The sequence below is a fragment of the Fusarium vanettenii genome (assembly GCF_000151355.1).
Source record: "Fusarium vanettenii 77-13-4 chromosome 11 genomic scaffold NECHAsca_36_chr11_2_0, whole genome shotgun sequence".
NCBI lineage: Eukaryota > Fungi > Ascomycota > Sordariomycetes > Hypocreales > Nectriaceae > Fusarium > Fusarium vanettenii.
Window position 1 is genome coordinate 344,041 of NW_003315850.1, and position 13,063 is coordinate 357,103.

General features: G+C 52.0%; 3 protein-coding genes across 3 annotated transcripts; 2 read left to right on the top strand and 1 right to left on the bottom strand.

Moving 5' to 3' along the window:
* Positions 1-1,583: 1,583 nt before the first annotated feature.
* On the bottom strand, positions 1,584-3,043 carry NECHADRAFT_72708 (uncharacterized protein; the record flags this gene model as incomplete). The annotated part of the gene is made up of 2 exons (XM_003042400.1): positions 1,584-2,155; positions 2,205-3,043. 2 exons carry the CDS (start codon positions 3,041-3,043, stop codon positions 1,726-1,728), a joined length of 1,269 nt encoding a protein of 422 aa, XP_003042446.1. The 3' UTR covers positions 1,584-1,725.
* Positions 3,044-6,670: 3,627 nt separating this feature from the next.
* On the top strand, positions 6,671-8,096 carry NECHADRAFT_86565 (uncharacterized protein; the record flags this gene model as incomplete). The annotated part of the gene is made up of 3 exons (XM_003042308.1): positions 6,671-7,481; positions 7,533-7,773; positions 7,832-8,096. The coding sequence occupies 3 exons, from the start codon at positions 6,671-6,673 to the stop codon at positions 8,094-8,096; spliced, it is 1,317 nt and encodes a 438-aa protein (XP_003042354.1).
* A 955-nt stretch (positions 8,097-9,051) lies between these two features.
* Positions 9,052-11,463, top strand: NECHADRAFT_51916 (uncharacterized protein; the record flags this gene model as incomplete). The annotated part of the gene is made up of 6 exons (XM_003042309.1): positions 9,052-9,137; positions 9,185-9,296; positions 9,346-9,417; positions 9,479-9,923; positions 9,970-10,874; positions 10,924-11,463. 6 exons carry the CDS (start codon positions 9,052-9,054, stop codon positions 11,461-11,463), a joined length of 2,160 nt encoding a protein of 719 aa, XP_003042355.1.
* Between the last annotated feature and the right edge of the window lie 1,600 nt (positions 11,464-13,063).

Below are 13,063 nucleotides of genomic sequence, written 5' to 3' on the forward strand. Positions count from 1 at the left end.
AACCAAGTCAACCGCGTTGTGAGCCAACTCAGAACTGTCGCTGGTACTCTGACATAAGAGGGCAATCGAGGGCCCGACAAGGCTAATGAGAGAGTTTTACAACTATCTGCTTATTTGTAACCTATTGGGAGCATCGTGCAGCTGAAGAAATGCCTTACTCCCAGAGATAAGCTAGCTCACATGAGTCGGCGAGGGCTCAGCTTCAGGGTCACAGTCGTGAACATGGTTTTCTTTCAGTGCATACTTACACTGGCTAAGTAGCAATAAAATTCCTTGAAGTTAATCGTCATTTCTCTGCATCGACTTATGCAACACCTCGACCGATGCCGCTGGCTCCCTTCTATAGTCATCGGGCTCCTCTTTCACCAATCTTCATTTGCCAACAATTAGAAAAAACGCTTCTAGTTGGGTCAAACTCACTGCGCCGAGGATAAAGAGATAAGGATTAATGCATCCACGACTGCAAGACTAAGTGCCGATTCCGCTGGTCTTTGCTGGCCGAAGTTGGAGAGCAGAGGCGCGTCTACATGAAGTAATGGTGGGTGAAGTTCTACAATTGAAGTTCGATGCCAGTGATTGCAGTCAGCTACAGACCGCCTGAAACACCTGAGACCTATATGAAATACCCAGGTAGTCTTGAAATGCGAATTCCCACCCTTTGTTGGCAAGCATAGATGCTCGAAGAATGAAGACAGGCTCATCTGACTTGAACCGGGAGCATCAACAAACAGCTCGACAACCACGCTAATGATTCTATTTTTCAAGGCAAAACAATACTTGCTCAATCTAACACGGCCTAAGAGTTGTATAATGCCCATAGCATTGGTCGATAATAGCCCTGAGCTCATGGCCATCTGCTAACTAAGCGCTCTTGAATACGAGGTCGAAAGCCTCAGAAGCCTCACAATACCACTAGCAGTTAGCCAAGGCATGCCGTGATAACCGACACCCCCTTCGTATCCCAATTGAGGGACCAGAGTAGTCACCACCGGAGTGATGATGGTTGCCGGTATCGAGACACTTGGCTTGCGCAGCAGCTGGCTCCTCGGGCATGGCCCAATCCGATATGAGACGAGCTTTGATAAGAACCAGGGAGATGTGGACAGTTGTCAATCCCAAAGGCTGCTATTTTTGGGCAATTATACTCTACTGCCACAGGCAAACAAATACCCTATAGAGCCCTAGAAACGATGGGAACTCCCATGGTGCAGTGGAAAAGATGAGCGGCCGTTCATCACGGATCTACTCATGTAAGACCATATCAAGGTTAAGGCTGATTGGCCAAAGCTCCAGTTACGATGAGCACCGTACCCTCTGATTGACTTTTCACAAATCTCGATTTAGTCTTTGCGTGATCTCATTTTTACACTCTTGGCTTTTGGCGTGAGGAGATTCTGGTCCGAGTTTCCGAAGATGGAGCAGTGCCAATGCCGATCTGCTCATCATCGAAGCGGGCCCAGCCGGCCTTATTGCCGTTAGCCGATGGGGGTCTACTCCGCATTGAGTCACAGACATGGAGTTGGAGGTGTGTTTCGAGGGTTCACTTGGCTTGCATTGGGGTGCTTGCTTGGCACAGTCAAGGTGTCACTCAGGGGTTAGACAGCTCGGTCATAATCTGTATCAATTTCTTCTAGAACAGTCGCAATACTAAGCAGGGATCATTATGAACTCGGTGTTCTCAAAACAATGCTATGAAAATTCGCTTTTTCCTCCAATCACCACCCCTTACACAGCGATGGCCTGCTGCTGCTTCTGATTCCGGCAGCAGTCGACAGCCGAGCAGAACTGGACATCCTGCTCCACATTTGGGTTCGCAGCTGTCTGGGGGATGGACTGCCGAGCGGGCCAGATCTCCTGGTCCGCCGAGATCTCCTTCTTGTGGTGCTCCTGCAGGGCCTCACGGACCTTTTGCTGGAAGAACAGGGGTCCCTGCTCCATCTCGGGGTGCATCTCGCCGTTGACAAAGACGCCGGCGTTGACGTTGCGCTGGGCGTTGGCGCAGAGGTACTTGTCCTCGGACATGATGCGCTTGTACATGTCGCTGATGACGGTAAAGTCCTCGTCGCTGGAGTTCTTGTTGCGGAACACCTCGTACCTCATGATGGACTTGCTGGGGCTCTTGGGCACAAAGCGCTGGATCATGAAGAAGTGAGGACTGGAAATGGTTAGCTTGGTTCGAGTGTAGATGTAGTGATGAGACTTACGAGACGTTGGTGGAAGCGTTGGGGAAGTAGTATGTGGCAGCGACTCGGAATCCCCTCTTGATCTGGTCTTCTGTAGGGCTACCAAAGTGCTGGATGTACGCCTTCTTGGTCTCAACATAGTACGAGTTGAGATCAGCGATGGAGGGGATGTCAGGGTGGGCAACCTTGCAGTGATAGCACTCGTTATAGTTATCGGCAAGGATCTTCCAGTTGTAGTCGCCCTCCATCTCCCAGGTGTGGTCAAAGGCATAGTCCTCAAAGTTGTAGAAGGAGAAGCGCTCATGAGCATCGATGTTGTCAAAGTCGTCGCTCCAGGCGATCTCAGGCTTCTCCTTGCCATCCATGTTGATCCAGATGAAGCCTCGGACATCAACGTGGACGTGGATGGGGAGAAGACCGTTCTTGGACTTGTCAAAGCCCTCGAGGTCTTGGTAGCCAGGGGCCTTGGCGAGCTTGCCATTGAGGCCGTAGGACCAGCCGTGGTACTTGCAAGCAAAGAAGCTGGCGTTGCCCTGGTCACCCTTCTCAGGGGGAAGGACAGGGAAGGCACGGTGACGGCAGATGTTGTGGAAGGCGTTGATGTTGCCGTCACGGTCCTTGCAAATGATGAACTCGAAGTTGGCCACCTCGTACTTTAGCCAGTCTCCGTTGTTGGGGAGTCTAGCCTTGTGGGTGGTGAGGAGCCACTTTCTGGAGAAGATGGCCCGCTTTTCAAGCTCGTACATCTCCTGGGAGGTGTACCATGAGGCTGGCAGGGCTCGGACGGCGTTCTTGGTGTCAGGGGCAGGGGCAGAGGCGCCTCCACGGCCAAAGTAGCTTTTCAAGAATGATTGAGCCATTGTGATGTGTGTGTGAGGGAAAGATGGAAAGAGCAAGAAGATTGGGAGTGAGAGGAGTGATTAGTGTCCAAGATAAGACAGGGGATTAAAGTTGGTCTTATAGATAAGAGTTGGTGGTGGAGGAAGCTGTGCTTATGAAGCTGGTGTTGAAGATGTTGATAAAACCACTTTGAGTTTGGAGCTGGTTGTCTTCTAAATAGTCGTCGGCCTCTCCCTTCCCGGACACCCAAGAATAGACCGTGGCATGCAATATCCCCCCATCTCTTGCCACCTGATACCCATTGGCATTGCCATGACAGATCGAGTTGCTGATTGGAATCAGGTGGCCCTCGACCGCGGTGAGTTGGGCCGATCACCTGACCGGGCCGTCTATCTCTGGGCGCCGGACTAGCATATCTCACCCCCTACAAACAAGGCCAAATCCGCCCTTGATACACCCTCCTCCATGGGCATGGACCCAATCTCTCATCGATGACGGTCTCTTGGGCCGTTGATCTGACCCCGGCCGCCACTGCCAGCCGCACGCACACGGGGAAGAAAGACAGATTGTCCCCCACGTCTAGATCACATCAAAGGATTGACCCCGGACCTGCAGAACTGTCTATACCAGGAACAGGCATCTCGATGCTTGCTCTGCAGTATCGATCACGATTTTGGGAGACGCCGGCAGTTGCTGGAAGTCAAGGTGAGTGAAATTCGGCTGGAACTGCTCTTCTCAGGATTTTCGTGTGAATACCGTCGGCAGGGCGTGCACAAATCGCGTCCACCTGATCGGTAATAAGCACGCTGTGAGGGCTGTACAACGGAGAACCGACAGCCGGCCGCTGTGACCGCCCTTTGTTGGGGTCATACGGGGACACGATTTCGTAACAGCTTTCAAAATGCTGTGCATCGCGGCCTCAGATCGAGGGAGACGCGCGGCGAGGCCGAGGGAGACGGCATCATCGGAGAGCATTTGCTTATCGCCGTGAGGATGATTTTTGCCGGGATTTGCAATATCTCGACTAACACGGGAGTGACGGCGAGCGGATTCTTGAAGGTTCATCTGTAAGTGTCTGGTTGCGAGCGGAGACTTTGAGTCCAGCGCTCACCAGCCCACAACTACAATGGACAGCAGGCGACGCAGACGCTGGTCTTTCATTCATGTCCGGTCAGAGAGCGTGAGAAGCCAAATTTCTGGTCATTTCTCCAGCAGACAGCCCTCGTCGAGGGTTTCTGCCCGTTGTGAGTGAGACAAGCAAAATGGATTATGAGTGTCTCACTTGTGAGACCCAAATGAGTAGCATTCCTGCTGTAAAACAGGAGCTACCATGCATCAAGAATGCAAGCTTTCTGAATCTCTCTATCCGTCATTCTCCGGTGTAGTACTCGTTACGCTGGTGCTTCTCGACTTGGTGTTTTCTCCTCAAAGATGACAGCCAGCATGTTGTGAAACTCCAAAACACAAACACGAAAATCTCAATGAGCGTATGTGTATTGTGACCAGAATTAGAATTAGAACTCAGAATTCAGTACCTACCAACCGTGACACTGCATTTGAAGAGATAAAGCTGTCAGTTCGAAAAACCGTTGTTCAGCACCCAAGTGCAGCCCCTGACGATCGGGCTCCTGATCAAGATTCAGCGCATCGGCAGTTGAAATTTCTCCGACCTACTAGAAGAATAGACATCCCGCTAGAATGCCAGAGAGAATATTTCTAGAAGAACAGTAGATTCCCTTGTGTGAGAGGGAGGGGTGTTGCGATAATCTCAAGCTCCCTGGCCTTGATCTCGCCTACCCTACAACTGTGAAGACCAAGATAGGAAGAAATTGCAAAGTCCAACCTGCAAGACTGAGTAACCAAAGACTGCTGACTGCATCTGCAAATTATTAGACTGGCAATGCAATTGATGGGTTCGAGACGGGGTCTTTCGGTTTCATTGAGCTTTGTTCTTCATCAATATCAAGCGCCATCAACTAAACACCAACATCCAACCATCACCAATCAGCCACTGCTCTCATCGACATCCAACCCGGCCTCAAATTCAAGCCACAGCCTACATCCAGGGTCCTCCCACCAATCTACAGCCAGTAAGACAACAGCGTCTAACTCATCCTCACGAAACAGACCGGGGACAATGAAACCCGTAACGGTCCGGAGGTTTCACAACCGAAAGCCTTCTCGAAGGTATCCGGTCTCAAACAAAACGCGTGGGGGGTTGTGAGATGCTCGGTAGACCTTCCGACGACCGAAAGCCGGAGCCGGAGGGAAGGGGGTCAAATGATGGAACGAATGAAACGCCACTAGCGTCCTGTGGCTTCAATTGGGACCACGTGTGGTGCCTGGGCCCTCTGCCAGATGTGACGAGTGCCGTCGCTTCGAGGCCTGCAAACTTCGAGACCGTCGTGGACTGCGCGCGAGAGGTCATGGCAAAGTCCACGTCGAGTGATATGCATGGGTAAAGAGACCGGATTGTCCGGATAACAAAGTGCGGTCGACTCTCGGCTGCAGGAGCTAATCTATCTGGCATGGTTATGGATACAGGTAGACATGGATATGGACCCCAGCAGGCGGCAGTTGAGGCGAACCAGGCTACCGGAGGCGTGGGGCCTGCGACAAGACAAGACAAGACAAGACAACTGTAGATGGGTGTCTCATCAATGCTTAGCTGGCAGATCAGATCAACTGACACAACTCGAGGCACACCCTTGCGCGTCTGATGCCAATTGAGGTTTGACAATTGCAAATCTCGCGTCAAGCTAGTCCGGAAACGGAGCGGCTATGCGTTATCTTGAGGTGTGCGGGGAAGCGAGAGAGAGAAAGATGAGGCTATCAAGACAAAAAGAAAGAAAAAGCTTGGACTCCATCCTTCGATAAGTTTTTGCAAACACCGGAACCGTGCAAGCCCGATCTTCAAGTGCGGGGTATTGGCTTGTCGCTTGTGTTTGCGGGGGGGGGCGAAGACGCGGCGTCTGAGATAGGGCTTTACCTGATATAGTAGTAGGCATGCACACCGTACATGATGGCTGTCGCCCGTGTTGGAGGCCAGCTGACCATGGCTGCGAACGGGGAGGCGAGGGGAAAGCTTGACGGAAATCTTAATCTCGAAGGGAGATGATTGTTGATGAGGGAGGTGAGGACTGTGGAAGGGGAGGTGAAGGGTAGAAGGGCGGACATGGTGTCTTTGTTGTTCATTGAGGCCAGCGAGTTTTAGTTGACTGTGCACAACTCTCCAACACTTGACAAGACTCATTCCCTGTTGTGGCCCTTATCTCAAGGTTGCCAAAAGTGATGCTATTCCCAAGGTGATCACGTGATCGGACTTTTGATACGTGATCGGATTCCGGCCACATCGACCGGAATTCCAGACACTCTACGGATAATGAGATCTGAGGGAGGAGAACCGGACTCCGGTACCCACCGACACCGGACCTGCTCTATCAAGAGGGGTGATAAAAGGCCCAATGGACGAGACCAATGGACAAGGTCAATAACTCATCAACTCGGCCAACAAGACTGCGCCAGACTATAATAATCTCTGTCTGTCAATTGGCAAATCAAACACTTCACTCATCTCTACCCCACCCTCTTCTGGAGAGCCAGCCAATAGCATCACTTGAACTCCTGCACAGGTAATCACTCTCGCAATGGCCTCCAACCCTTCTTCCTATCTCATCGTGGGAGCTGGCGTCTTTGGCGTCTCCACCGCCTTCCACCTCATCAAGAAGTACCCGGACGCCTCGGTCACCATCGTGGACCGGGACCCCTACGACGGTGACAACCGCGTGGCGGCGTCATGGGACTGGAACAAGGTGGTCCGCGCAGACTATGATGATCTCGTCTACTGCCGCCTCGCCATCGAGGCCCAGGACGTCTTCAAGTCGGACCCGCTGTGGCAGCCCTACTTTCACGAGACGGGCGTCTTCTGGGTCTGCCGCAGTGACTACGCTCAAGATGTTATCAACAACTACAAGAAGCTAGGCCGCAAGGCTGATATTACTGCTGTCTCTATTGAGGAGGCCAAGAAGCTGTATGGCGGCATGTTTGACCAGGCGGATTATACTGGCGCCAAGGAGGTGCTCATCAACAAGACCAGCGGCTGGGCCGCGGCCGGTGACTCTCTGCGGGCTATTACTCGTGAGGCCATGAAGCTTGGCGTCAAGTACGTTGTGGCTGATGTCGCAACCCTGCAAATCGATGGCAGCGGGCGATGCACCGGCATCAAGACTGCCAAGGGCGATGTCGTTTCGGGCTCGAATGTCATCCTCTGCACAGGGGCTTACACATCCAAGCTGCTCGAGTATAGCGCCGCGAGCAGTGGCCTCGAGGAGCTCCGTGCTGGCCCGCGGATCGTGGCCGGTGGCATCACGACAGGGATGGCCACTCTGGATGAGCGGTCATACGAGACAATTTACTCCAAGATGCCTGTCGGATTCCAGGGATACACTGCCGCAGAAGGTGATTTACCCCGTTGCCACATGTTTCACAGCAGCTAACAGTCATATACAGGACCCTTTATTGGCAGCCTTCCTCCCACAAAGGACAGGGAGCTCAAGTGGTGGGGACGCACCATCTTCAAGAACACTCGCCAGGTCCTGCCTGGACGGTACATCTCTGCACCACCAGATGAGAAGGATTATGCGCAGTGGAAGGTGTCTACCAAGCTCAAGGAGGACATTGACTACTCCAACCAAGTATTCTACGGAAACAAGGGAGCCCACTGGACCATGGAGAAGCACCGTATCTGCTGGTAAGTTTCTTCTTCTTCTCCAACAGCGAGATAGCTCCGACTGACGTCCGACAACCAGGGACGCCTTCACAACCAGTGGAGACTTTATCATCTCCCCACACTCTGCGGCCAAGGGCCTCTACGTAGCAACTTGCGGCTCGTTTCACGGGTACAAGTTCTTTCCGGTGCTGGGCAAGTACATCGTGCAGATGCTCGAGGGCGAGCTGTCTCCTGAGCTTGCGGAGAAGTGGGCCTGGGACAGGGAGCGGCCCGACCCAGCTCTGAACCCTGAGTGGCCGAGGGCAGAGATGAAGGATCTGGCCGATCCCGCAGCGAGGTTGTAGATTGTGATAGAAGATGTAGAAGAAGAAACGAAAGAATGCATGCATGGTTGCTTCGTGTGAGGGGAAATGCGTCCTCCTGCGGAGAAGGGGGTATGCTCGGGAGTTGGCCGGTGTCGGAGCAGGGCTTGCGTGGCAGGGGATAACAGCATAATCATGAGTATCCGTATAATGAATAACATCAAGTTGCGTTTTCGAGTCAGACAAGAAACAAACTGGACTGTGCGGTGAAGTGACTGGGTGCTAATCTCTCTGTCTTATCTCGTGCTATTGATATCGTCTCCTTTTGATCCCCACTCTTGCCTCTCTCCCCCCACTTGTTATCTTTTGTTTATCTCCGGTGCTTGTCTCCCTTTTGACACTTGTCGCTGAAGTACCTATTCAGGATAGTGAGGCGAAGCCTTCTATAATGCCTACGAGTCATCGGTATCACAGCATGGATGTACAATGTACCGCTGTATCCGGATATTTTGCAGGTGTGTGTGTGTGACCTTGTAGAGCATGACTCTATAGTGGATGATCTGTAGATGCCCAACGTGTAGCTCAACAGTCTAACAAGATAGAAACAGCATAGTCTCTTGACCTCACCTGAAGTCGTCTATATCTCCAACTCTATTCCCTATCCACCCACTACCTACACCATCACGACAACCACCGGATCTTCACGGAGTCGCCATCAGGTGGTCCACACTCCTTAGTCCCCTGTTAGCGCACCCCCGGTATCCGTAGTGAGCACGCCTAACCCCGCGTTATCAGGCATGGCCAATGGCTGATGCGGGGTTTGCAACGGCACGGATTGGCCCTGAAGTGCCCTTCCACTGCCACTGACTGCTTTGCCTTTTAGTGGAGGGTGCCCCCCCAAGTATTTAGTGGAAGCGGGCCCCTTCTTGCGCACACCGTAGGTCCCGCTACAGCTGCTTCTGATCGATCACCCCCTGTTGGACCACCCAGCAATTAAATGACGCCTCCAGACGAAAACACCACCACGAGCGTTACCAGTTCTCGCGGGAGACGGCGATCACATCATGCCTGCCTCACTTGCAGGTACGTTTCCCTCCTAGTTTTCCCTATAAACCTGCTAACTCGGTCAGGCGCAAAAAGACACGCTGTCCTGGCGAAAAGCCGGCATGCTCAAGTTGTGTCCGTCTTAAACAGTCATGCTCTTATCCGCCGGCGATAAGACCCTCCCAGAGCGGCCCTTCGGTACGTTTTACCGTCTCCCTGACGCTTATTACATCTTGACGAATTACAGGAGGAGAGGCTGGCTCACTTGGAAGAGAAACTGGATTTCCTGCTGAGTGGAAGCTTGTACACAAGCCCCAGCGTCTTTGGTGTCATCTTTGCTGACTTTTCATGCTAGGCCTACCCACGCCGCTCGTCAACAGCAGCAGCAACAACAACAACAACAACAAGATACCGCCTTTGAAGAGAACACGGATACTTCTGAAAAGTCGTATTCAGGGCATCCTCTTGGTCGTGAACCGAGCTATCCGACCAGCCACCCCTCAGTCAAGTCGTCGGACTGCGAAAGTTCGACGCTGAGACCGAGCCCAGCCGACATCGCCTGTGGCATCGCCCTCTACTTTGAGTTTTGCCATCGGCAGCCCATCTGGTGCTTTGAGCGTGACGAGGTCAATGACTTTGCCTCTCTGCATGATGAGTTGGCTTGCAGTATCCTCGCTTTGACGTTGCGCTTCTCGGAGAATCGTGATCAGTCGCAGCTATATGGCAACAATGCCAAGAGTTTGATCATGCTCCGGATCGCAAACGGAACAGTGGATCTTGCTACTCTCGAGAGCTTGTGTCTACTATCCTATTCTTCTTTTATGGGTATGTCATTCTTGACATGTTTCTGGAACCTGGCTAACTTGTTTAGATGGAAACGTTCATCTCGGCCAGTTCCATCTCGGCCTGGCCTTCCAGCTCTGCCGCTCTGCCATGCTCGATCTTGAAAGCGTATATGGCATAGATGATCCGCAGGCAGATCGCAAGAAGAGACTTTTCTGGAGTCTTCAGATGCTGGAGCAGTCATATGGCCGACAAGAAGGTCTGTTGAGTGTTCCAACCGAGATTTGGCGGCCATCCTATTCTTCATATCGCGGGCACCACTCCGGCGCAGACCCAAGAGCACCAAGATTACCGAGAGACGATCTTGGATGCTCATTACCAAACGAACCTGGAATTTGGAACACAAGTGTCCATCTGGGTTGGGTCTGGAGTCAAGTCAGGAAATACGTCTCTGACTGTGCTCACAACAACCTCAAAGAACCCTGGCGTCACGATTCCATGTACGCCAAAGTCCTAGCCGACTTTATGGAGACGGAAAATAGGATCCCCATGTGTCATCGGTACGACACGGTCAAGTTTTATGAGCGCAAGGTTGAGGATCTCAAGATGCACCGCGACTATTGGGCGCCGTGGTTGAAGGAGCAGTTCACGTACCACGTGATTCCTACTGTTCTCAACCATCCGTTTCTCTACATTGTTGGTGCTCAGCACAACCCCAATCTTGCTATTCCGAATACCTTTTGGAGGAGGTCGTCAGAGCTGGCATTGCTACACTCAACTTGGATCGTTCGCATGATCGATATGGTTGTGGATAAGCAAGTACCGTTGGCGGATCCCTTCTTTGGACATGTCGCGGCTATCGCAGCAACAGTGCATTTGTACTATTGCTGCGCTGCTGCTACAAGACTCAAGCACAAGTCAAACACGGACTTTGCAAAGTGCAGGAGGTTTCTCAAGGGCTTCATCCCAACCTCAGCTGCCTGCAGAGCCTTGGTATGTCTTGTACAAAAATAGAGAGAATGACGCTAACAACTACTCATAGGATCGCAATCTGGACAAGATGACACGGATCGCTGCCGGCTCTGACACCATGGACGTCGAAGATTGGATGCCATCCAAGATCTACCTCAGCGTACCTTTGATGTGGAAGATTCTGCAATTCAACACCGTCGCCGACTCCCACGAAATTCCACACGCCGGTCTCCTAGATTCCTCTCTCGTACCAGTCATGGCCAACGAAGACACGAGCGAAAACATGACTCTCGAGATCATCGTTGCCACTTCACCAGAGATCAGCATCAACACAGCAGATGGCGGACAAGAAGCACCCACCATGTCGTACAAACCCACCGTTTCGTCATCATCACAACCTGACTCTGCGCGGGACACTGTCAGCGACGAAGTCCCTGTGGATGACAGCCTCACGCTGTGCACAACACCATGGCTGTATGCAGACTCATCACAGTTTGTCAACATAGGGGACATGGGCTATGACGACTCGCAGCCTGCCATCAGCGAGAACAGAGGTTCTGCGTGGTGGGAAGGTGAAAATTTTAGTAATATCATGTTTAATCACTTTTAGAATGCGTAGCAGGCTTCCGGTTTCAGGGGTTTACAAAAGTTGTACACATAGAATGGGAGTTAATAGAGAGAGCCATTTGGGAGCTGGGCATGCCTACCTACACGGACAGCTCACGACACACAGAAACACGTCCAAATCTACTTCCGTGCATGCCTCCCGCGTCTCCAAAGTGTGGATCATGCGGAGTCTAATGGCGCTGCAAGCATTCCACGCTCTCTCACGACCCTCCCGATATGGGGCGTCCGGGGTGCCGAGACCGGGGGGGGAGGCGAACAGTCTGGGGTTCTCGGTTGGATGTGGGGAAAAAGAAGTCTCCTCCGCGGGGAAACCGAAGCGGAGATGACGAACTTCTGCGCTAGTCATGCACGATTTGTTCAACCCTGGTCTTTGGCTTGGGACCAGGAACAGCGGCTTGGTGAGCCATTTTAGTCAGAAGGGCCAGAAGTCTTCTAGTACGACTGGATACGTCGACTGAAGGGAGAATCTGGGGTGTTGAGTCTGGGGTAATTAGACGGGGGTTTGTTTAGCTCCGGGGTAGTGCAGCGTGATCAGGTCAGGGTCCAGAATGGCCTCGTCTTGAGTCAAGTTTCAGGGGCCCTTGGAGGGGTTTAAGTTGCCTATTCCAATCATGGAATTGTTATTACCCATCGTAATGACTGTGTCTGTGCTTCTAGTCCCGGTAAGTGGTACATTCGCCTCGTGTTGGGTTGGTGATGTTGCTATCCCATCATCCTATGGAGCTGGAAAACCTTGATGACATTTGCTGACCAGTTGGGACGTAGGAAATGATATGTCAACGCCATGGCTGTGTTCAGTAGCTGGACTATTGTTCGAGCCCGTATTTGTCAGATCCGGTTCAATGTTACCGAAGCTTCCACTAGCAGCGCTATTCGTCAGCATTGTTAATGAACTTCCTGTTGGAGACCACATAGTATGATGCATTCATTTTCTGCACATCATACTCCGTGGGGGTCGTCTTTCCAGAAATCAGCATTCTCGTGGGGTTCTTTTCGCCCCTCATGATTGAAGACTGCACTCATCTGGTTGGCGGTGATTACTGGGATCCACGGTTGCCTGAGGCCGGATCTCCTGGAGTACAGCCATGGCCATTGCCACTGCGACCAGCCTCCATGCGCACCACTCAGTGTCTTTTTCTCTCGAAACCCTACGAGTACCGTTCAAGTTGCTAAGAGGAAACAACCGCTAATTTCCGTGACCTTCAGATTCAGGAACCCTCTCGAAATCCGGGATGATGATGCAGCAGAATCTCTAACCTGTAGGAGATGATACCGTGCCGATCACCCTGCTCTTCGTCGCCTCCGTTGCAAACCTTCAATAGTTCACCCCATACCTAAATCTCAGCTCAATAAGGCACCTCAAGCCTAGAAATACTTCTAACTGCCTATCACGCTCCTCATCGGACTTGCATGTTGGCTGTTGCCGTTTTCTTGGGACATGTGCAAAGGCACTCTTGTTCCATGGAGCAATATCAAAGCCCATAAAAGCCTATTTAGCGAAACCAGAGGTGCAATAGCGGCCAAACCGTTGTCTAAATGGGCGTTATGAACAATTTTTGTATCAATTCACAACTCCATGCTGT